This window comes from Crinia signifera, chromosome 2, assembly GCF_055691185.1.
Source record: "Crinia signifera chromosome 2, ASM5569118v1, whole genome shotgun sequence".
Taxonomy (NCBI): domain Eukaryota; kingdom Metazoa; phylum Chordata; class Amphibia; order Anura; family Myobatrachidae; genus Crinia; species Crinia signifera.
Window position 1 is genome coordinate 209,538,363 of NC_139218.1, and position 24,720 is coordinate 209,563,082.

Genomic DNA, 24,720 nt, shown 5'->3' on the forward strand with positions numbered 1-24,720 from the left:
GCAAGGCATGCTGGGATGTGTAGTTTCACAACAGCTGGAGGGCCATAGTTTGGACATGTCTGCATCAAACATAGTAGCATGGTGATACTATATTTAGTCATACATGGTATCTGACTTTGCAGAGGTGTTATTTATCGAATGGTTTATTTTAATAAAATAATTTTTTTATTTATATTTTATGAAGAGGTTTTTAAATACTCTTCAGCAATGTGTAACTACAAGACAAGTATGTCACTGCCTATCAGTCACGGGTATAGAGGAACTGTAAAGGTCGCATTGGTGCACAAAACGTTAAACCCTTTCACTATGAGAAGGTCTAGCCAACTGTAGCACATCAGGAAGGAAGGGAGCATACTGCATTGGGTCACCAGCTCTAAGCTGGGAGACATCTTTTCAGCCACATGAGGTGGGACAATAAAGAGCCTTGCCGCACTGAGCTGGGAGGTTGTTTGTATTGCAAACATTATAAGAACCATTCCCCAACTGATAGCCATAAGGGTAAATAAGAGGGACACCAGCATATAGGATTCTTTATTCTCAAAACGAACTGCTAGAATAGACTCTTTAAATGTAAAAATGCTGTATAGCAACATATCATGTCTGATATATTTCCCAAAACGTGCTATATTTAATATGCCCAAATACGTTTTCAGCAAAGCACCTCATTACAGATGGCACAAGGAAGGCTGGGACAGTCATGGCAGAGCTAGCACAAAAGTGGCTTGGAGGTGGGAAGGAGACACAAGCCTGTACAGAAATCTAGTCCCTATAGAATGCTGCGTACAATACTGCCCATGGTCACTTATGTCTGCATTATAAGTGATCTACTCCAAAGAGCAGGGGTAACTGCGGGTTTCCTTACTGGTAGGGAGAGCACCACCATGGTGGTGGAGGGGTGCCAGCTACTGCGGCGGGTAGTGGGTGCGGGTGTGGTGGTGGCAGGTGAGGAGCAGAACTGACAATGAGGATGAGCCGCCAGCAGCAGCAGCAGCAGCAGCAGCAGCAGCAGCAGCAGCAGCAGCAGCAGCAGCAGCAGCAGCAGCAGCAGCAGCAGAGTGAGTGCGGGTACTGGGTAGGCGGAGTGTGAGCGCGATGCGCGCTCCCAGCAGCACTGAGTGCTGCTAGTGTGCGTGTGTCCCGGTGCCGCGCTTCCAGCAGACACAAAGCTCCGGCCACTGGTGTGCGGGGTACAGCGTGCACTACATCGCCCATCATCACCTGCCCCCAGAGCCCACCCATTCTCCTGTCTTCGGACCCTGCCCCCCCACCACTACCGAGACGCCATCTCAGCCAGATGCTCGCAGCCAAGAAGTCCGAGTCCAGCGGGGGTGGTGAGAATGGCACCGAGTGCCCGCCGCCTGCCCCCTGCTCGTCGTCCTCCTCCTCTTCTTCTTCCTCGTCCTCCTCCGGGATCATGGCCTCCCCAGATACCGGGGCGTCTATGGAAAGGACCCCGAGGAAGAAAGAGAGGGCCTCTCCCGGGGCCGAGCACGGAGGCTCCTCTGTAGTCGGGATCATGGCGGGAGCCGATGGGGGGCTCCCAGAGACCCCCGAAGGGCGACGGACCAGCCGCAGGAAGAGGGCGAAGGTGAGTGTGAGGTGGATGCTCCTGTGTCACCGTAACTCCACGATGCAACATGGCAACACTCGGTGTACAGCACCGTGCTCAGCCTCTGATATGCTGCTATGTGTGTACAGCACCGTGCTCAGCCTCTGATGTGCTGCTATGTGTGTACAGCACCGTGCTCAGCCTCTGACGCCCTGATGTGCTGAGTAGCTGTGTGTGAGTAGCGCCGTGTACATCGCTGGCTGCTGCTATTGGTCACACTGGGGTCTGTTTGCAACTTGACATAACTTGGATCCATTCCCAGCATGCTGCTTTCTGCATCTTCCTTATGGCTGGGGATCCTGGGCGCCACTTACCGTCTCTGGCTTGTGTACACTGTGGCTCCCAGTTTTGTGAGGGGGATCTAGTTCTCTAGTAGCCAACCATCTGAGCCCCTGCTGGCCATTGTTTACCCTTTCTTTACTGTTTACCATTCGAGATTATATTCATGTATTTCTCATTCTGCAACCCAGCTTGGGCTCTGCATGGTCTTACTTAGGCATTACATCTATATATAGGTTTATGGTCTCATTGCCACTGTGGTAAAATGCCAGGTATTGCCAATCTTTTGAGCACACCCAGTTGCCTGCCAGTGTACTCTGCACAATGCTTCCTGGCTTTGTGAACCATCTGCTGCAGCAAACAGTTGATTAATGATCACTTATCTAACAAAGGCACAGGCCTGGGATACTATGTGTCACTTTGTATTAATACAATTATGAATTAAATTGTAAGGTAAAATGCATGCAGAAGCTAATTAAAAAAAGAATACATTTATGAGTAGCTGTAGGTAAGGAAATGAAGTATAGTTTATTCATTTATTTGTATTTTGCTATATGTCTGTTGTATTTACAGATCAATGTTTTTTTTTTTTATATATATATATATATATATATTATTACTATTTAATCGCTGTGTATGATGGCTGTAAATCTGTCCATACAACAGAACGATATCGGGCCTGAACGCACTATTTCGACGGGATGTACAATCGATTGTGTGCACATCGTGAGGTATTTCGGTGCAATTCGCAGCCCTGCTGGTTGAGAGGTCCCTCAGCTGATTTTGGACCTAATTCTGGTCCGTTCACAGCCAGCGATCGTTCGCACGGGGACCAATGTTTTGCGCATATGCAGCCGAATCTCTGCGCATCTTTATATACCCCAGGTACGTGCGGCCACAGCGAACAGATTGTTCACTGGGTGCATGCACCCAAGGCTGGGGGCCGTGGGCCGGTGGCGTATAGTCACGCCCATGGGGTCCACTAGCGTTTCATGGGCATTCCCATAGTAATCGGGCCGTGACGTTGGTGCAGGGGGCAGCCGGATGTCAGCTGCCTGCCCACTTCCTCCCGAGGGTGCGCGCAAATCCTACACGCTGTGAAGGGGGGGCGTATCACCATTCGCAGGGCAGGTTCTGGTTGACTCGCAAGGTTGCGAATTCGCATCTGAGCGAATCAACCAGAATAACCCCCTATATGTGCTGCACATATGATCCTTTGAGATGGCTTGCGGTTGTAAGCAGATTGGATGTGCTTTACAGCACATACGATTGCTTGTTTCCATCAATCACATGATCTGCATCATATGCAGGTTGTTCTAATGTATGGCTTGCTTCACTCTTTACAAGCAACCTAAAATGTGTCCACTGGTGGGGAAGGCAAAGTCAGGCTGAGCTGGGAAAAACCAACAGGAAGTCCTCTTATCAGCTTTGTCTGCACTTTACATTTTTGGGCCTATTGACTTTTTGCCCATAAGCCAATTATGGGTATTATCTCCATTTTAATGGAATACATTTCATATTTACTTTTGCATTGGGCACAGGCTAAACTACCATATTTCACCAGTTGTTGCACTATCTCTGGTTAAACTTCATATCAATGATTTGCCAGCAGCTACTCTGCTGAGCTTGGTCACTAGAGGTAGTAGAAAAACAGTGATGCTGCAAGTCCCTGTAGGCACACTGGCTGTGTGGTATTTGCTGTTTAAGCGTTACAAAACATAAATGTATTAAGGCTTTTTCACATACAGGTACATTATGATTTTCCCATAATGGTGACAAAAGGTCTTTGACAAAAAATCCTGTTTGTGAGCTTACTTTATCACAGCTACAAATGTATAAAGGTAATCTCAAAATGATTACCTTGTCACTTTTGTAGTACTAGCTATGGACTTTAAAAAAAAAAAGATCTAATAGTGTGCTGGGTGCAGTGAGGTACTGTGCCCGAAGCATGGTGGGCGCAGCAAGCCATGCGAGTGGATGTGGTACACTTATACGGTGTCAATGACGACATAGAAAAACTCATGTTGACCATGCTTGTGTCAACCATTTGCCAATGTGGACCATTTCAAGGTGTCGACCAAGTCGCTGTTGACCATTAGTGGTCCACCTAGTGACTGTCATCCTAGACATTGTCTACCCTTTATACCATATCCCTTTTGTGGCAGTAGCAACAGATCCTGTAGGCTTTTCCAGATTGCATGTCACTGTAGTAGCCTATGCGCTGATATTTAGCAAAAATTACCTCTGGAACCACCAATGATGTTTGCTGAAGCACCCCCTTCAATCACAAATGTTATGTTGAAATTAGGTGTGGACTATCACTGATTGAAAAGCTTTCTTAAGAGAGAGCCTGTGAAGCGGAGGTGCACTCACTGTGTAAAGGATGTACAAATTCCTTGAGGAATTGTTCTGAGGAATTGTTATGTAATAGGGTCCAAATAGGCAGCAAGGCTACACTGGAACTCTGAAGTGAGATGTGGAGATACCCAAGGCACAGAAATACCAGTAGCTTACTGAAACAGCCAAGCAATGAAGTGCTTCAAATATAGCCATGGATAAACGTTTTGCTTTTCACAAAGCTTGCCGCTTCAGTGTTTTTTAGACAGTTTTGTAAGATGTTACTATTGTATAATTAATTACGAGCATTTCATAAGTCTCAAAGGATTTTTATTGACAATTACAATAAATTTGATGAAAAAGTCCCTTTTTTTTTTTTTTTTTTTTTTTTTATAAAGAAGAGCTCCGCCATTCACCCTGGCATAATGTTAATGAACCTTTGGATCTCCTATACTGACTGATGGCCACCTATTCTTGCCTAATCAATGCCTGGAGTTTGTCAGAATTTGTGAGTTTTATGTTGTCCGCTTGAGGATTGTCCACAAGTTTTCAATAGGATTAAGGCAGGGCTTGACAAATTTTTCTAAAATTGAGGAGCCAAGACAAAAGTTTAGGAGCCAGACAAAGTAAATCACACCCCAAAAATAAAAATTACTGAAAACTTGCACAAGGTGTACTTTAAACTTAAAGCAGTATGAAACAGGAGGGCCCTGCGGCAAAATTACAGTCTATATGGAAATATAACTACTAGAAAATATTTATCAAATTTAAATTATATATGGTACAGCAGAAAAGAAGCCTCAAAGTTTGTGATATGCTGAAAAATGACTGAATAGGCCATAGGGAGGTCTTGTCAAGCTCCAAAGCACCAACTGCTTCTGCTGCTATTCAACAGAAGTTTTGCCCATAGTCACTTTACACAGCACTCAATGTGGCAGATGTATTAAGCTTTAACAAGAGATAAATCCAAGGGTGATAAGGAGAGATAAACATTCAGCCAATCACCTGCTAACTGCCATGTTACAGCCTGTGTTTGAAAAAAGTCAGTAAGGAGCTGATTGGCTGGACGTTTATCTCTCCTTATCACCCTTGCATTTATCTCTTGTTAAGGCTTAATACATCTGCCCCAGTGACCCATAGTCACGTTACAACCCAATTAGGGCCTTATTCTAGTTCACTCTTTCTGACAAAATCCTTCTTAGATGGACAAAACCATGTGCACTGCAGGTGGGGCAGATGTTACTTGTGCAGATATAATTAGGTTTGGGTGGGGTTTTCTTCAAAGTGAGATCTATATTGCAGTGTAAAAATAAAGCAGCCAGTATTTACCCTGCACAGAAACAAAATAACTCACCCAAATCTAATTCTCTTTGCACATTTTACATCTGCCGCCCTGCAGTGCACGTGGTTTTGTCCATCTAAGAAGGATTTTGTCAGAGTGAACTAGAATAAGGCCCTTAGTGACCCATAGTCACGTTACACCGCATGCCCTAGGCATGGCAAATGCCCTAGCAATTACCTATGCCTAGGGCCGGCTCTGCAAGCAGAGGTGGACTTAAAATGGCGGGCCACCACGAAATCCCGGCACTCCAAGATATTCAGGGTTAATGCATGGTAACTTGCTGAGGTGCCATCACAGGTAATCCTTGCAACCAATATATCCTTCAAGAGAAGTGGCACTCAAACAGGCTTTGTGAAATAAAAACGTCCTTTATGTCTTTATTGTGCGCTGATGACGGGGAGGGGGGCGACTCAACTCTGAAACTAGACAGATAATAAAGGACGATTTTACTTCACAAAGCCTGTTTGAGTGCCGCTTCTCTTGGAGTGTGTGTGTATGTGTGTATATATATATATATATATATATATATATATATATATTTGGCTACATCTGTCACTCAAAGTGTGTCTGGAGCTGTAACGCTGGGTTGTGGACTTCCATCTTAATTTATGATTGTCATCACCTGTTTTAAACAGGGTAATTGATAAGAAAGGTGTTTAAGCACAGGTGATGGTAATCCATAAATTAAGAAGAAAGTCCAGAAACAGAGCAATGTGTCCCTCCTGGAGAAGGTCATGTTGGGTATGCACCTCCCTCCCCACGATTAAATGGCACATGCAAAACACTGACACGGCTATGGTCCACAATGAAAAAGGTTGATTTATTTTTCACTTTTTCAATGTTTTCATATTCATTCTCATGTGTCGACATGGACACCAATGAAGTGCCACACTTATGTCAACATTTACATGTGTTGACCTTTCTGTGTTGATTTTTTTCTTGTGGCGATTCGCGGCACCCCCGCGACCACCCTCCCGCGATTTGCAGCACACCCCCCGCAATTCGCGGCACCCCCGGTGACTCCCACGATTCGCGGCCCCACCCCATGACACCCCCCCCCTCCTGCGATTCGCAGCACCTTGTGACCCCCCCCCTCCCACGATTCGCGCCAACACCCCGGGCCCCCCTCCTGCGGTTCACGGTGCCCCCCACGACCCCCCCCTACCGCGATTCCCCACCCCTGACCCCCTTCCTGTCATTGCGGCGACCCCCCTCCTGTCATTGCGGCAACCCCCCGCCCCCGTGACCCACCCTCCCGCGATTCACTGCAACCCCCCGCGCCCCGCCCTCCCACAATTCGCGGCACCCACACCCCCCCTCGCGACCCCCCCCTCCCGCGATTCACGGCAACCCCAGGATTAAATGGCACATGCAAAACACTGGCACGGCTATGGTCGACAATGAAAAAGGCTGACATGAGTTTTTGAAGATTTATTTTTCTTTTTTTGAATGTTTTCATATTCATTCTCATGTGTCGACATGGACACCGATGAAGTGCCACACTTATGTCAACATTTACATGTTTTGAACTTTCTATGTTGATTTTTTTCTTGTAGCAATTATTTTCCAGTGACAACTATGAACTACTGTATGTGACTGTCAACCTACACATCATCAACCAATTCTTTGTATAATATATAACACCTGTTCTGTTTTACTGTAGGTGTTTTAAGTCAGACCTTTTACTGCTACTATTACTGTTTATGTAAATGCATTCTGAATGACAGCAACATCCTACCATCCTTCTACAAGAATATATAACCAACTAGGTGATTCATCGCGCCCCATGCCCCCCCCCTCCCGCAATTCACGGACCCCCCGCGCACCCCCCCTCCCGCGATTCGCAACCCCCCCTCGCGCAATTCACGCCCCCTCCCACGCTTTGCGGACCCCCGCCCTCTCCCGCGATTCGCCGACACCTGCGCCCCCCCCTCCCTTGATTCACGGCACCCCCCGCGCCCCTCCCGCAAGTCACGGCACCCCTAAGCCCCTCTTTAGTCCCCCGTATACTCACACACCCCTATCACTACCCAGCTTCCTGCTCTCCTGAACCGTAACTTCCACCACTGGGGAGTCGCTGACACTGTTTTGCCCACATGCCCCTATCATGCCTCATAGCCCAGCCTCCTGCTCTCATGCACCCGAACTCCCACCCAGTAGGAGGAGACACTGACTAAGGGCCACCATCCTGTACTCCTGTACTGCCACGCTGGACCCTCACCCACTGGCAGAAGCTGCACAGTATCTCCCACCCTCCTCTTTAGTCCACCTTATGCCCACACACCCCTATCACTACCCAGCCTCCTGTTTTCCTGTGTCGTGACCTCCGCCAGTGGGGAGCCGCTGACTCAGAAACACCCTACTATACTATTGCACACACACACCTAAACAACATGCACACACAGCCCCCCCCCCACCCACAAATGTCACTGTAGCATCCACACTATCAATGTACATCTTACTCTGTAACCGCTTTTTAATTAAACAAAACAATACACATCCCCTTCCACATCATATGCTCTCTATTTAACACATTTCACCTATAACTCAAGTTGCAATACAGGCCATCTTTCATACAATTCTAACCATCTTTCTCATATGCAAATGTTCACAAATTAAGGGGGCGCAGCCCCTTACGACGGTTTGAAGAGCGCCCGTAGGGCGCGATGAATCACCTAGTGTATATATATATATATATATATATTGAGTGCCGCTTCTCTTGGAGTGTGTGTGTGTGTGTATATGTGTATGTATGTATGTATATATGTGTGTGTGTGTATATATATATATATATATATATATATATATATATGTATGTGTATATATATGTATGTGTATATATATATATATGTGTGTGTATATATATATATATATATATGTGTGTGTGTGTGTATATATATATAATGTGTATATATATATATATATATATATGTGTATATATATGTATATATATATATATATATATATATGTGTGTATATATATATATATATATATATATGTGTATATATATATATATATATATGTGTATATATATATGTGTGTGTATATATATATATATATATATATATATATATATATATATATATATATATATATATATATATATATATATATATATATATATATATATATATTATTATTTTATTTTAAAAAAAAAATGCCCGTGGTAAGAGAGCTTGCCTTTATAATGACGGCAGTAGTGGTGTATAGCATATTAGCGGTGACCACTACGATTGCGTTACACGTGGCCCGGGCTTCCCCTCCAGCCACCTGTCTCCCCCTCACCGCAGAGGCAGACACCCAGAGCCAGTAGCTGCAGGAAATAGCGGAACAGCGCTCTATATGACAGCCAGACATCTGCCACCCCCACCGCCGAGTAGAGCAGGGGATGGTAGCTTAGGCAGACAAGAGCTGGGACACGCCGCTGTGTCCAATCTCCCTCCTCAGCAGACTGCATGCGGCAGCCCAGAATCTAGTCGCCAGACAGGAAAATCTGGTCGCCCTGGTGACCAGGGTTTATCTAGCCCTGGATTAAGGTCTGAGGAGTTTCCTGGCCATGAACCCAAAATGTTGATGTTTTGTCCAGACCACTTATCACTTTTGCCTTATGGCATGGTGCTCCATCATGCTGAAAAAGGCATTGTTTTTCACCAAACTTTGCTTGAATGGTTGGGAGAAGTTGCTCTTGGAGGATGTTTTTGTACCATTCCTTATTTGTGGCTGTGTTCTTAAGCAAAATTGCAAGTAGTCCAACTCCCTTGGCTGAGACACAACCCCCATATATGAATGGTAGCGCTCACCTTTTCTTCTCCAAACAAGCATTTTTCCAGATGCACCAAATAATCTGATAGGGGATTCATCAGAGAAAAATTAATTTACCCCAGTCCTCAGCAGTCCAATTCATTTACCATGTGCAGAATATCAGTCTGTCCCTGATGGGTTTTTTTTTTTGCACAACTATTGGACCACACTTCTCCTTGAAGCTCTTGATGATCCGATAAATGGTTAATTGAGGTGCAATATGCTTTCCTATGATGCCTTTTTTGTTCAAAGCAATGATGACTGCACATGTATTCTTGTAGGTATCCATAGTTAACAGAGGAAGAACAATAAATTAAAGTACCACTCTCCTTGTAAAGCTTCCAGTCTAATATGCTCATTCAATCAGTATGACGGAGTGATCTTCAGCCTGGTCCTCGTCAACAAGAGAATCAATGACATGTCAACTGGTCCTTTTTTGGCAGGGCTACTATGCAGTGCAAATGTTGTTTTGGGTATTTAGTTCATTGTCATGGCAAAAAAGGGAACTTTGCAGTTAATTGCAATTCATCTGATCATTATTCATGACATTTTGGAGTGCAAATTGCCATCCTAAAAACTTTGAAAATTAATGTGTGTCATTCTCAAACTTTTGGCCATGGCTGTAGCGAGCCTGCAAGATCAAGATACAGGCAGCATTCCAAAGCAAACCCGACTGCTGTGGTAGCCAGCTGATGTTGCTCGTATGCACAGGTCAAGGGCTCAAACCAGGTAGCGCTCAGTTACAGGAGACTGCCAACTCCAAAACCTCCTTACCAGATCTTCCTTGATGTTGAAGACTGTAAGTTGATGTGCTCTGTTGAGTGGTAACGATGTTGGTGGCTGGGGATCTGATTAACATACTGGCAGTCAGGATCCTGCTATCGGCGATCACTCTGGAGCTGGAATTCAGACTATCGGCATGTCAGGTAGGGTTAGGATTCGGGGGGGTGCCGTGGGGTGGGTGTTAGGCACTAAGGGGGAGAGTTAGGTCTAGGCCGTGGGGGTGTGTGTTTTAGGATTAGGCTGCTATATAAGGTACCCCGGTTTAGGGCAAGTGTTGCAGTGTGTCAGATGAAATATAGAGGCATAGATTAGATGTCAAATGACTCCTCTCCCAATGTGTAGCTGCGGATCAACCCTATGTTGAAGACATTGAATGGCAGGTTGAGTGTACCAATGATATGGGTGGAGTCTATGACTCAAGTATACTGGACACAGTCACCCCTGATAGAAGATCCAGAGGAGTCACAGGTATAAAAAATAGATTATACTCAAGTCTGCTGTTGTCAGGCAAGGCCAGTACCCCCTGATTATCGGTGCCAGTGCAGGGGAGATATACTGGTACTGCCCAGCAATGAGAGTCTTGAGAGAAATTTGTTTGTTTCATTCAATACTGGTTGCTTAGTAGCGCATCAACAGTACCCAGTTTTCCTTGAGGGTGCCCCTATCATGTTCTTGTCAGGCCCTCTATGGTATTGTTGCCAAGATCAGGCCTATCCCATGGGGTAGGACTGTGGGTAAGGACTAACATTCACTCCCTGGTCTCCACGTAGTCCTATGAAAAAATAAATTTTCCGGGGCAGCCAAGGTACCATACGTCTGGTCACACCCGGGTTGAAGCTGGGTCCAAAAACCCTGATGCGACACAGCGTTTTGGTGTAAAAGGGGTTTTAGTGTGCCGCAAGGTACTGTAAAAAGGTTGAAAATCACTGTCATAGGGAGCATCACGAACCATGGTAGGCATCATCTACCTGTGTTGGCTCCGTCTGACGCTGTACAATACCATGTAAATATCCTGTGCGGAAACATATATTCCTTGCATACAAATCCTTTGTGCATGAATCCACTAACGCCCCATACACACTAGGGCTTTCTGAGTGATATTGTGGACAAAATCACCTAGGGTGCACGCTCCCTGTTGTTAACAATGCGCACTCCTATGCGACGTTAACAACCCCCTTCCTCGTCCAAGTATGTACTGGTGGCCTTTATTCACATAGTTTAATAATAAACCTGCTAAGCCAGTGTCAGCCACTCTCTTGCTGGCCCAGGAGACAAGCACCTTTTATTCTAACATGGAAACCAATTTTATAGGGATAATGAAAGTGATGAACATAATGTTAGGCATAGGCACCTTTTTAGTTGTTTGTTCCTCTAAATAAAATGACAGATCATATAATAATTTGCAATAATGTATTTTCCCTGCTATTGATTTGTTGAACGTTGCTTTTTAGTTTTTTATTTCTATAACTTTTTATAGAAATATTATTATATAAAGTATCATGCAATTTGCAAAATCATTGTGAAGATTGTGAAATCTTTCCACTAATGAGGCCTACACACATAGCAATTTCAGGCCATTTTCAGAGAACATTGGCCCTGACAGATAGCCCATAGGCACATCTCTATGCAGCGCTGTGTGCTGAGCGATCTTGCATAAGTCAATAACAAAAATTAACCCTAGAATATCTTGTGTGTGCGTGTACATGTGGCAGGGAATATCGATTGTAAGCTCCACTGGGGCAGGTGACTGAATGTTCAACTATTCTCTGCACAGCACTGCGGAATATGTATGCGCTATATAAGAAACTGATAATAAATATAAAGAACAATGCAATACACTACATTTCTGTCTGTACAGAAAGTACACACAATTACTTACTACAGTAGTTAATACCTGTGGTGAAATACATTAATTTCAAATAACACACAAAACAGATTAAATGCTACATTTGCCTAATTAGATAGACTTAGCAGGGGCATTACAAAGGCCGTCGTACATGAGGCAGGCCTTGTCATGCCTGTTAAATGGGGGCTACTTGCCACTGTCTTCCCGGACACTGCTGCCGCAGCTCTGTTCCTCCCCACAAATGTTTCTGCCTGTCAATCCGGCAGAGGCATTCACATTTCTATGATGTGATTTACAAGACCCATTTTGCCCATGCACAGAACAGGTCGTGTGTGTGTGTGTGTGTGTGTGTGTGTGTGTGTGTGTGTGTGTGTGTGTGTGTGTGTGTGTGGTGTCTCCTGATTATCTGTAAACTGCGGGTTGGATCACATAAGCGATCCAACCTTAATAAAGCCCATTGTTTTCATTGGTGTAAGAGGTCAGTATGTGCACAAGCAGACAGCATTGATGAATAGGAATTGCAGCGAATCCATCCTTGAGTCCATTAAATATACTTGTAATAAATGAATGCCAGTTGATTGAGTTTTATTTGAAAAGGAATCAAGCCCAATAACTATCATAGGGCCTAATGGACGCTAATGCAGCTGCAAGTACAGGTTTCCCCACCCACCAAAGCTACTGCAACTGTGGAACATCGGCTTTGTGTATTCTCTGTAACAGGCCCATAGTCAGAAATTATAATAAAAATTGATCTCTTTATACTTACAACCTGTTAAAATGTTTCTATGGATTGATAACGTGTAAGAATCTGGTAGAGCTCCCTAGTTATGTATTTGCTAAATCTTGAGTAAATTTACTGTGCATATTTACTATTAATCTTTTTATTTAGCTAGCTGTTTTTTACTTGAGCCTACATACATTTTTACATTGAACTGAAGTTCATTGAAAGGTAATGGGTTTTGTTTTTATATTTCTAGGTGGAGTACAGAGAGATGGATGAAAGCCTTGCCAATCTCTCTGAAGACGAGTATTACTCGGAGGAGGAGCGGAATGCCAAAGCCGAGAGGGAGAAGAAAGTGCCACCACCCCCACCACAAGCTCCTCCCGAGGAAGAGATTGACAGTGAGCCGGAAGAGCCTTCAGGTAACGGTCAGAAAACTTTCCTTTTTCTTTTCAATATACAGTGTGTGTGTGTGTGTGTGTGTGTGTGTGTGTGTTGTAACTTCATTGTAATTATTTTTATTAATTTTTAACATGATTTGTTTTAATATCTCTTTACTTGTAGCCTTGTCACTATGGGATTAAGCAACTGAGTGTCCCTTTAATACAAAGACACATTGATAACGTTAGCAGATCCATTTGTAAAATGAATCGGATGTAAAAGATCGTGAACAAACTTATGTAAAGTATAAGTGGGGCATGCAGAATAGTTCCTTATAATTTAAGGGAAATATACCTGGAAGAGTTCTTTTGTTGAAATATTTATGTTTTCAGGTGTAGAAGGTGCGGCGTTTCAGAGCAGACTTCCACATGATAGAATGACTTCCCAAGAGGCGGCATGCTTCCCTGATATTATCAGTGGCCCACAACCGACTCAGAAGGTCTTCCTTTACATCCGGAATCGTACTGTAAGTGCCACTGTGCTTCTGGTCTGGGCACATTCTGTGGAAGCTCGGCATTAATGACAAACATTTCGAGACTTGTCTGTTTATCACAAAATATGCACAATGGGCCAGATTCAGACCTGATCGCACAGCTACGAATTCGCACAGTGGGCATTATCAATACACTACAGATCACTGTATGTATGAACTTTTCCATGCTGCGATAAACTCCTGCAACTATTTCTGTCCACTGGCTGTTCACAAGGTGATTGACAGGGAGTGGGCGTGTGGGGGTGAAAACCAACCATTTTTAGGAAGTGTCAATAAAAATCTCCTGGGAATGTCATAGAAAAAGCAGGCTTGCCAAAGTCTGTTAGGGGAGGGTGTGTGATATCAGTAGCAGGCCGGATATGCCTGTATTCATTGCAGCCACCGAGTAAATCCTGGGTTACGTGGCGGCTACGATGAGTTGTGGCCAGTGTAAATATCATTTGATGGTGAGCCCGTTGCAATAGGTTTGGATGTTTTCTGCTTGGTTGCGAACAGATGTGCAGCTGTACACATCCACTCACTCAGCGTTCACGTTCATTTGCAAGGTGGGTTTTCACTGGAGTGGGGTGGAGGCTAAACACTGGCCATGCAATCAGGTCTGAATCGGGCCCAATGACAATATTTTGAAGAGGCCAAATTCCATGTGGTTTGTTTATGTTGTAAAACCTAATACTTCTTACAGAATTAAAAAGGCAATACTTTTACTATGCCCTTTTAAGATATTGGGCATAAATGTGATCAGAAGCACCGGGTTTTACAACCTGATGCCACATAAGCAAGACCCCATTTATGGTGTATCCAGCTACTATTTCTATATCTGTCTGCTCCATGGAAATTATCTTTCAAAGAACTGGCTGTCGGTACTTGGGTAGTCAGCACTAGTATCTCTGCACTCCCGGAAGCCAACAAACATTTGTTCAGTGCCTGCAGTATCTATGATTTGCTACTGATCACGTGCAATAACCAGAATTTTGCTTTGACTCCAAGCCCCCAGCTGCCATGCATTGTATTTGTTCCAATATGGAATAAGTGTTTATCCATCCCTACTATACATTAATGTGATCTACCTTTTTGTTTGGAGAAGGTTTTTTTTTTTTGTACTAATATTTTGAATTTCCACAGTAATAATCAAACAAAAAACTTTTATCGAAAATTGTCTCCAATTATTTTATCTAGCTGCAATTGTGGTTAGACAACCCCAAGGTCCAACTGACGTTTGAGGCTACACTTCAGCAGCTAGAAGCACCTTATAATAGTAGGTCCATGTTCACTTGAATTACTTTTGTATATTTAATAAATTATAACATAAGATTTTTCTGTAGTGTAATTGGGAAAAACAAAGGTTTGACTTGTGTAATTTGTGAAAATAGTGGTTACTACTTTCATTTATGTTGTATGTATGATTAATTTATTTTTTCATTTAGGTGATTCTGTGCTGGTTCACAGGATACACTGCTATCTTGAGAGACATGGTTTAATTAACTTTGGCGTCTATAAAAGATTGAAGCCTTTACCAAGTGAGTTTTATAATGGTTTTCCTAATTTTAAGATTAAGGGGGATATTCACTTTATACCTAATACATTTTCGGGAGAAAAATATTTTTTATTATTATAATTTTTGCTTTATGGTGCACTTTGTGCAATTCAATTATCCAGAATTGTTTTGCTTGTGAAAAATTGCCTGTATTTGAGCTTTAACACAAAGGCTCTTTGATTAATTTCCGTACCTATGAAAACTAGAGGGGTAGTTGGTCAGGGAAGGGAATAGAAATGTACTCCCTGGTTAGCACTCACAAGCTTAATGGTTACTGGGTCCAAGGCAGTTGGTTTCGCAGCATACAAATCTAAATCTGCTGAGACTTGAAAAGGTATCTGAGATAAATGCCATGTCGGACTGCAGTGCAAGGCTAATTGGATAGCCTATGGGGTTCAGTAGCACATGGTTAGCTACTGCAGCTTATTGGATATTGCCATAACCGTTCTAAATAAAATGCACATCTTGAATCATATCTGTGAGATTTGTCGTCTTCACACAAGTGAAGATTCTAAAAGGGGGTCTTTGATAAAGTGAACTATGAAGGATATTCCTTAGTAGCAAGTAGATGCCCTATTGATGACATAGCAAGAAGAATAGATATTGAATATTTAAGGTTTTTTATTCTATGCCCAGGTTTGACACTTGGTTATTTGTCTTTATTTTAGCCAAGAAAACAGGCAAAGTAATCATTATTGGCTCTGGAGTGTCTGGCCTAGCTGCAGCTCGCCAGTTACAAAGTTTTGGAATGGATGTTACTCTTTTAGAGGCTAGGGTAAGTACTTCCTTTGTAGAATCCCTACGTATGTTTAAGAGCATGTGCTTTTGCAGTGGTTAGAATTTTCTTGCTTTTAGTATGTTTGTGTTTATATTTGTTGTTTGCTAAACTGCCTACTTTTGAGAAATGCAATTTCCCTAAGATCCTTGGTTTGTCACCTCAGGATCCTCCATTCTGCCTTGCTGTATTCAGTAGGCCTTAGGACCTAACTGAGCAACAACATGGCTGAGGGCCAGTGTCTGTAGATTTATTATTATTATTATTTTGTTTCAGCTGTGTCTACAACCTAGCTTTACTATCTCTTGAATTTTAGAATCCTAGTGCATACTGGTATTGAGAATTGGGTAAAGATTGTGTCGTTTTAAATTTCTAGTCGCTTTATCCGAGATGTTAAATTCTAACCAAAATGAACTATATTTATTATAGGATCGAGTTGGAGGAAGAGTTGCTACATTTCGTAAAGGAAATTATGTTGCTGATTTAGGTGCAATGGTAGTCACAGGACTTGGTAAGATAGACAGTCTGTAATATAATATACTCATGCACACGCTTGTAATCGACTGTTACATTTCATTTCAATTTGTTTATAAAGCATAATATTCATATGGCCCTTACAACGTTTGCCCCTATAGACTGGTATTGAACCTTGAATTTTTTACTGTTGCAATGTCAAAAGACTTTCTGTGTTACAGGGTGTGGGTATAATCCAAACTGTACCATTACATAGCTGTCATACTAAGCTGTTGTTCATAAGAGGCAGCTCAGCACAAAGCTTACCAATTTCTGTTTAAGTTTGGGAACAAGTAACAAATAAAGGGGTACTTATCAATCAACCTAATTAGTCCTTTCAATATTACTATGCTATTCTAACTCTAAAACCTGTTCAGCATGCTCATAAATTGACTTTTTCAGATTCTTTTTATGGCAGACAAGTCTGATATTCATTCCTGTTCTATGTGTGTAGTTCAAAAGTTCTTGGTTTGGTGGTGTGTTTTTATTTCCTTTTTTCCATTTTTTTTTTTTTAATTCACCATTGATAATTCTAACATACTGTGTGTGTGTTGGTTTAGGTGGGAACCCAATGGCTGTGATTAGCAAGCAAGTAAATATGGAATTGGCAAAAATAAAGCAAAAATGCCCACTGTATGAAGCTAATGGGCAAGCTGTAAGTATATATAAAGACAAATTGTGCGGTTACCCTAAAATGCTTCATAAAGTAAGACCTGGCCCGCTGCTGGGGTAATGTATTTTGGTGTAGCTCCAAATTGTCAATGGACCATCTGCTGTTTGAGTGTGGTATGGGGCTCCGACAGTCGGGATTCTGATGGTCAGTAGATCGACTAACAGTACTCAGTGGGGCAAGTGCAACGAAGGCCCTTGTGGGCCCGGTGGCTCGCTGCAGCAGCCCCTGTAATTTGGGGTTCCGACTGTCGGGAGGACATCTTCTATATAATCATAATTAGTGCTGAAATATATCTTGCCTGATTAGTGTTCCTTATGCAGAGCAGTTGTGTGCACATTTTGGGGGGGTAATCATTCCTTGTTGTGCTCCCGCAGCCATCTCCCGACGGGGGAGATGGCTGCGGGGCCCTATTCAATGCTGTCTTCCCTGACAGCATTAAACGGGGTTTCTCCGCAGAACGAGCCCGACATCACAAGCTGTCGGGCTTGTTCTGCCGAGAAGAGCCGGAAATAGGCGAGCTCCTGGCCGGAGCTCGTCTATTTCCACCCTCCTTTCGCGACCACGCCCCTTTCTCGCCGCTCGGCGGCCGGGACATTGAATCCGTTCCCCTGACATTGAATACCCCCCTTTTTACTTAAAGGGTACATGGGGAAAAAAAAAGAAGGTAATGGCTGCCGTCCTGTGTGTGCACACACAATCCCATTACTAGAATACACCGCTTATGTATAAAGGCTGGAACATCGGACACACATGGGTCCAACCATCAGACCCTTTTATGCTGTCTCAGTGACTAGCTCTCCTAAAACACTTGGACCTGTATAGCAGAGAATTAACTTGTAGTGGCTGACGAACACCCAGAAAACGCTCAACGCGCATACGTTTTTCTAGAACCCTGCACATTACCTCACACTGATTATTTTATCACACTTGCCAAGGTGTTTGCGCAGTGAGGGAGGTTGGAGACCGGTCCGGAGCAGCGGAACGCCCAGCGGTTTATGGGTGTGCTGATGCATGCTCACGGCTGACGTCACCCCGTCTTTGGAGATCTGCAGAGGAAATAAGTCTGTTTTAGACTGGCCTATATTTCCAAAGGCAGGAGAAATCATTCAATGGTCGGCAACCATTGAATGATTTTTCCTGCTTGCGGCCGCATGTAAGGGGATGTGTTTGCGTACACTTACCCTCACGTGGTGGCGGTGGGGGTTTATGGGTGAATGTATGCTGCCTAGCAAGCCAATGACCAGAATTAGGCCCCTTGTGTGCAGATCTGAATCAAGCCTCGTGTTTTTAGTAGTCGGAAACATAAGCCAGGCTACTCTGTGATGGGAACAATGGCATGCTACTGGTGGTGCACTCTACTATTGGGATTGTTGTTACCTAATCTTGCAATAACGTTTTTCTTACAGTTCTTGTGAAGGATTTTTTTTTGTCATCTTGTTATGTCTTTTCAGGGCATTGACATTCATGCCCCTTGGGCACCTCCATGCAATGTAGATTTCATGGTTCTTTTCTATAGTATATGTGACAAATTTGTCAGGTTTCTTTTATATCACTTGTGAAACCAATAAACCTTGCTTCATAAATTTTATTTTCCTGTTCAATTTGGAGTTTCAGGTGCCCAAAGAAAAAGACGAAATGGTGGAACAGGAGTTCAACCGTCTATTGGAAGCGACTTCCTACCTCAGCCACCAACTGGATTTTAATATCCTTAATAACAAGCCTGTCTCACTAGGGCAAGCTTTGGAGGTTGTTATACAGTAAGTTACTCCCAGCACTTATCATTTTCTTGAAAAACAAGTTTTTGTTATTGTGAACAATCATAAAAAAAGTGTCCTTTTTTTTTTTGTTCAGAACTATAGTAATTAAAATTTTAAATTACTTATTAAATTTTTTTAGGCTCCAAGAAAAACATGTGAAAGATGAGCAGATTGAGCACTGGAAGAAAATAGTGAAAACTCAGGAAGACCTAAAAGAACTGCTGAATAAGGTATGATTTCATTGGGCTTCATGGATTTCAACGTAAACAGAAATATTGGAAAAAGGTTTGATACGAGTAACTGTGCTCTGTTCAAAGTTCCTTTAATATTTCTCTTTTAATACATAGGAAACACTGGCAGACTATGGTGCCCTGTCCCTACTGCACTACCTGTACCCAAACAGATAAACTTTTAGGTACTTGTGTAGTTTCATGGCGCCACTGCCCGCGCCTCGCACACAAATCGCATGTGATTTGCATGTGATGCGATTTAGCACCCCCACTTTCCACATCAGTCCGAAGCATGGCGAGCCCCGCAAGGGGACGCGGTCCCTGTCCTCCCGAACTGTTCATACCACCTCTATCCACGTCGGCGTGGAGTTGATTTTATAAAGTGTGGCGTGCCCTGTGTAAAATGAGCCTGAAGCGTGTCGAGCGCATGCGGAATACATGTCAAGTGCCACGCTTTGGGCTCGTTTTCCGCGTGCGCTCCCCAAACTTTATAAAATCAACTCCACATTGGAGTGGGGATATGAGCAGGTTGGGAGGACTCGTACCGCTGCGCTCGCCACGATTTGATTTGCGTGTGATGCTAACTTTTATTCCCAGCAGCCCAGAGACCTAATCCCTTAAACACAATCATCAGTATTTAGCTTGGTGCCTGCAGGTACTGTTTTTAGGGGGCTACTTACAGTGGATTTATTTTTATTTTTTTTACTTTTTTTGTTTTACTCTATTTTAAGTGTCAGTGCTAGCTGACCGCACTAACGCTTCACCTGCACAGCACCAGTGGCTGCAGTGCAGGCAACTGGGTCGATATTTTTGGCCAAACCCCTTACAGATATCCAGAATCCTCAGCCACAGCTGAACACTTCATGGGATCCAAGTAAGACTGCTCCCTGCTCCATGGAATTTGACACTGGTTCTATGTTCTTTTCATTGGTCTCCTATTGAGCTCTTCAACAGTCTTCCTGCTTGCCGTAGCATTAGCCTTGTAAGGGTTGATTTTGAGCATGTTTTATCACTACCTTTTGGGGATTCGACTCGTGTAATCCAGACATGTCTCAAATACCTCCCTAAGGGAGTTTCTCACTTTCATATTAACCTAGAGATCGTGATTCTGCCTTTACAGTGCCGGCTTCTTTGCCAGAGGAGACATCCTTGGATGTATTGCGTGCTCTCTGGATTTATGTTGACAGGTCGTGGGCTGACCAGCTTCCAAACCGTTCTTGGCCTGGTGACTCAGTTTAACCATCAGCCATGCTTACTCCATGGTTTAACCCTAACCTTACTTCTCCAGCCGTGGTGACTGCTCTTTCCACCTGATCGGTGGGGAGTTCTTGTGCTGCTCATCATGGCGCCTCAGCGGAACAGCTCTACACTTTTATCAAATTATATTAATTTGCCCCTGTTTATGCAAAGGGTTCTAAATACAGCTTTGGAGCATGGGGAGTTACTTTAGGATGTCCCATAGACAGCCTGTGTCCCCTATACTTCTGCGTGTATTTTGAGTGTGTGCTCATCTTCCTCCTTACTCTTGTCTTGGGTTTATCAACTAATTGTGGGTACTTGTGGAGTATCACGGCTCCCACGATGGCCATCGTACGGGAAAAATCGCATCGCATGCGATTTTTAACAGAAAAGCATCCAAATGCATTGAAATTACTATGAAACATGTTCAATGGCCCCCAAATGTCATTTTTGAGGCTGTACCACCCCCACTATCAACGCGAACCCGAAGCGTGGCGAGCGCAGCGGTACGCGTCCTACCACCTTTTCATACCCCCACTATCCACGTCGGCATGGAGTTGAGAATAGAAAGTGTGGCGAGCACAGCGAGCCACCGAAGCGTGGCGAGCGGACACGGATACCTTCACAGGTATACGCATCCCCTCGCGGGCTTCACAGGTGTCCGCGGGGCTCGCTGCGCTCACCACACTTTCTCTTCTCAACTCTACGCCGACGTGGATAGTGGGGGTATGAAAAGGTCGTAGGACGCGTACCGCCGCCGCTGCACTCGCCACGCTTTGGGTTCGCGTTGATAGTGGGGGTGGTACAGCCTAAAAAATGACATTTGGGTGGCCATTGAACATGTTTCATACTAATTTCAATGCATTTGGATGCTTTTCTGTTAAAAAACGCATGCGATCAAATCGCATGCGATTTTGTAAAAAAAAAAATGGCAAAAATCTCATCCCATCGCATGCCACTATATATGGCATGCGATGGGAGCCGTGATAATCCACAAGTACCTAATTGTGTACCCCAGGTGCGGTATAGGGGATAAAGTCCATGGGCTGCTGGGAAAAATAGTTTAACTGTTTCTTGCCTAGTTTTCATTTTTTTACTGGTAAGCAAATGCATCTCCTTATTGCTAGCACAAATACACAAAAAATATATATGTAAGCTTAATATTATGTTGTGTAGGTGTTCTTTGGTTACTTTTCCTGACAATTGTGTATAGTGTATTTGTGAGGCGGATGACTCACCGATAGTTAGGATTACCAAGGGTTGTTTCTCGATCATCAGGAGCCCTTACTTACATATGCTATTTTCCCTCGTGGGGGTCCACGACCACCATAGAGGGAGAATAGAATAGGTGGCAGGGCACAGCTCGCCACCGAGTCCGCAGTGATGTCGTAGAAACAACAGTCCCGGCTCCCGATTGTCGTAGAGTTATACCATACCCCGTGTATTTTATGTACTCGCATGCTAAATTATACTTGCACTGCATGTATAGGCACTAAAGGGTCTGAGAAATGGCCAAATACCTTTTTATTCCAGGTTGGTGTTACTTGTGGTTCTAACTAGAAGTGTTTAACCCTTCTCAGCATGGTGGTCTAGGACAGGCATTCCCAACCACGGTCCTCAAGGCACACCAACCATACAGGTTTTAGTTATATCCAGGCTTGAGCCCAGGTGACTTGAATAGTATTTTAGTGATTCTGATTAAACCATCTGTGCTGAAGCCTGGATATCATTAAAACCTGCACTGTAGGTGTGCCTTGAGGACCGGGGTTGGGAATGCCTGCTCTAGAGTCCCTCTGCTCTGGCGTACCCGGCGATCACATGCCGGAGCAAAACCCACCACTCAAAGGGTTAAAGATGTAGCCGGTATGCACAAAAATATTGTTAATTACATAGTTATTGTGCATAGCCTCAAAGATAATCGGTTACTGTGTACCCAGCTTTACTGTAGTTAAGCAGAATGTGACTGGTGTTTGTTGTGTTTTCACAGATGGTTAATTTAAAAGAGAAGATAAAGGAGCTTCATCAGCAATTCAAGGAAGCGTCTGAAGTAAAGCCTCCCCGAGACATCACGGCAGAATTCTTAGTGAAAAGCAAGCACAGAGACCTGACGGCACTCTGCAAGGTATACGCTTTGTACTTTTGTTTTAATCACCGGTATTACTTTCCTTTAGAAAATTTGGTGTCATTTTATTTATTTCTCTTTTGTAAACTAGGAGTACGATTTGTTAGCAGAGAGCCAAGTAAAACTTGAAGAGAAATTGCAGGAACTTGAAGCCAATCCGCCAAGGTATATTTATAGTAATGTTTGGGCCAGAGTGTTTACCTTGTTAATATTTGATAAACTAAATGGTACAAAAGGAAATTTTGAAAAGTGTGTGTGTGTGATATGTATATATATATATTGTAATCATCATAAATGTTTATCCGAAAAAATCGTAACATGTAATGCCCCAGCCAAACTTGAACTCTGAACATAGAGAAAACCATTATATTCCCTTTTTGTATGCATTTTAGGTACACTGCTAATCAGGGTTTAGAGTCTGAGCTAAGAGAACAGGCCATTTAAATTTCTACACGGTGTAGCTTCCTCTCCCTTTCTACCCATCTTCCATTAGGAAACCAAAATATGGTCATTCCCGTAAGAGCTGTCCCCAGAACCTAGATTGTGTCCACTGCAGAATTACTGGAAAAAACTCTTCTTTCCCCAGCTCTTTCTGTGATGGGGGCTTTGCATCTACTTTCAGTGTGCAGGCTCCAGTAATGGATGGCTGACTGCTGTTCATGCATCAGTTCTCCTCCCCACTTGGAGTAACTCACCTTAGGCCCAGAGTTCCCTATCAAAGTCCTTAATACATTGCAATGGTACAGGTTTTAAGGGTATCATATTAGAAACTCAGTCAATTTGATTTATCCATGTATGTTGAGCCATGCATAAATCCTGGACCATTAGGATGCCATGAGAACCACTTTTAGGAACCTCTGCCTTTTGGACAGACCTCCATAGTTCAGTTTGTGCAATGCATATTACACCAGCTTTGGAACCTGCACACTATCTGCAGCGGTAGGGACTTGGGGCGAGATGTATGAATGGGTGAAGTGACGATGTGGGCAGTGGGTAAGTTGCCTGTGACAACAAATCCGTTTTTTTCCCCCCTATAATTTTGAATCATGTACTTAATAAATGCTTCCTTTAAAGCTGATGGTTGCTATAAGCAATGTCTCCACTGGCCCACTTCTCCACAAGTAGCCATCCATCATGCAAAGTGGGGGTTGCTGTAGGGGGTAGCTGACATTGCATCAGAGATCTGTAGATGATATTGAACCGCCATTGGGTGACCTAGGATACTTAATTGTCTGCAGTCTATTCTCCATATTATGTTATGATTATATTAGTAAGATATTGATTGTTCCTATCTGTCCTGTGGGGTTTGGTTAGACTGGCTTCCTTAGTTATCTGGCATCCTTAAGAGAGGAAAGCAGGGGTTACAGAAATGTAAAGTATCCACACAGCTGTCTACCTAGCTAAATTCCTGCATAAGATTAAAGGATTTTGTCAGATCTGTTATATATGGTATATGACGCATTATACACTGATCTGTGTAACTACTCTTGCAAATCCCTTCCCGTAAGGGAAATTCAGGTTTCTGCGGTACTTTACCTTTGGGGTTAATTGGATCCCCAGGCCTAACCAATTAGCCTCGAAGGCTTGCCGGATGCAGGCATTTATTAGGGATTATTTATGTTTTTGGGGAACCGTAGAGGTTCCGGGAAAAAAACACATAGGTCTGGGAACTTATCCACGTGTATGTGTTTGCTCAAAAATGGTGCACTTTGCAGAATAAAAATGAATGTACTACAATTTTAATTGTAGCAAAAGAAAATAGAAAATGTCTAGGCGCTAGGGAATCAAGTGGTGTATTGGGTCACCCTGCTGCCACCATGCTGGAGGAATGCCAACCTCCAAAATAGAAAACCAACAAGAAGAAAGCGTGGGGCGCTCAAAGGTACACACTAGATTAAAATTTATTGAATCACATATAAACAAACAATACATAAAATAGAATAGAAATCAATTGATGGAAAATTACTACTTAGACATTCGTTGAATCCAAGGTATTAACAGTCCTTTAGGGGGTACTGATGACTAATCCACTACCATCGGAGGTAATATGACAGTTTTGCTACCGATATGGTTCCATTGTCAGTAAGAGGCATTATTATTTTTTTATCTGATGCTAAGTATATCTGAGCCATTTACGCAAATAGATTACCGGTACCTTTGAGCGCCCCACGCTTTCTTCTTGATTGGTTTACAATTTTAATTGTTCTGGGGAAAAAAAAACACA

At 43.3% G+C, this 24,720-nt stretch overlaps 1 protein-coding gene across 4 annotated transcripts in view; it reads left to right on the forward strand.

Moving 5' to 3' along the window:
* The first annotated feature begins 1,084 nt into the window (after positions 1-1,084).
* KDM1A (lysine demethylase 1A) overlaps positions 1,085-24,720 on the forward strand; it is a 30,116-nt gene continuing 6,480 nt past the window's right edge. The window contains exons 1-12 of one of the 4 annotated variants that reach the window (XM_083173651.1): positions 1,085-1,588; positions 12,976-13,141; positions 13,493-13,626; positions 14,830-14,908; positions 15,078-15,170; positions 15,856-15,962; positions 16,392-16,473; positions 17,036-17,130; positions 18,763-18,905; positions 19,045-19,135; positions 22,362-22,496; positions 22,588-22,661. In XM_083173651.1, coding sequence (XP_083029777.1) covers positions 1,295-1,588; positions 12,976-13,141; positions 13,493-13,626; positions 14,830-14,908; positions 15,078-15,170; positions 15,856-15,962; positions 16,392-16,473; positions 17,036-17,130; positions 18,763-18,905; positions 19,045-19,135; positions 22,362-22,496; positions 22,588-22,661 — 1,493 coding nt within the window. In that variant the 5' untranslated portion in view covers positions 1,085-1,294. Of the gene's footprint in view, positions 1,589-12,975; positions 13,148-13,492; positions 13,627-14,829; positions 14,909-15,077; positions 15,171-15,855; positions 15,963-16,391; positions 16,474-17,035; positions 17,131-18,756; positions 18,906-19,044; positions 19,136-22,361; positions 22,497-22,587; positions 22,662-24,720 lie in introns of all 4 variants that reach the window. The other 3 variants (XM_083173647.1, XM_083173649.1, XM_083173648.1) reach the window with 3 other exon arrangements.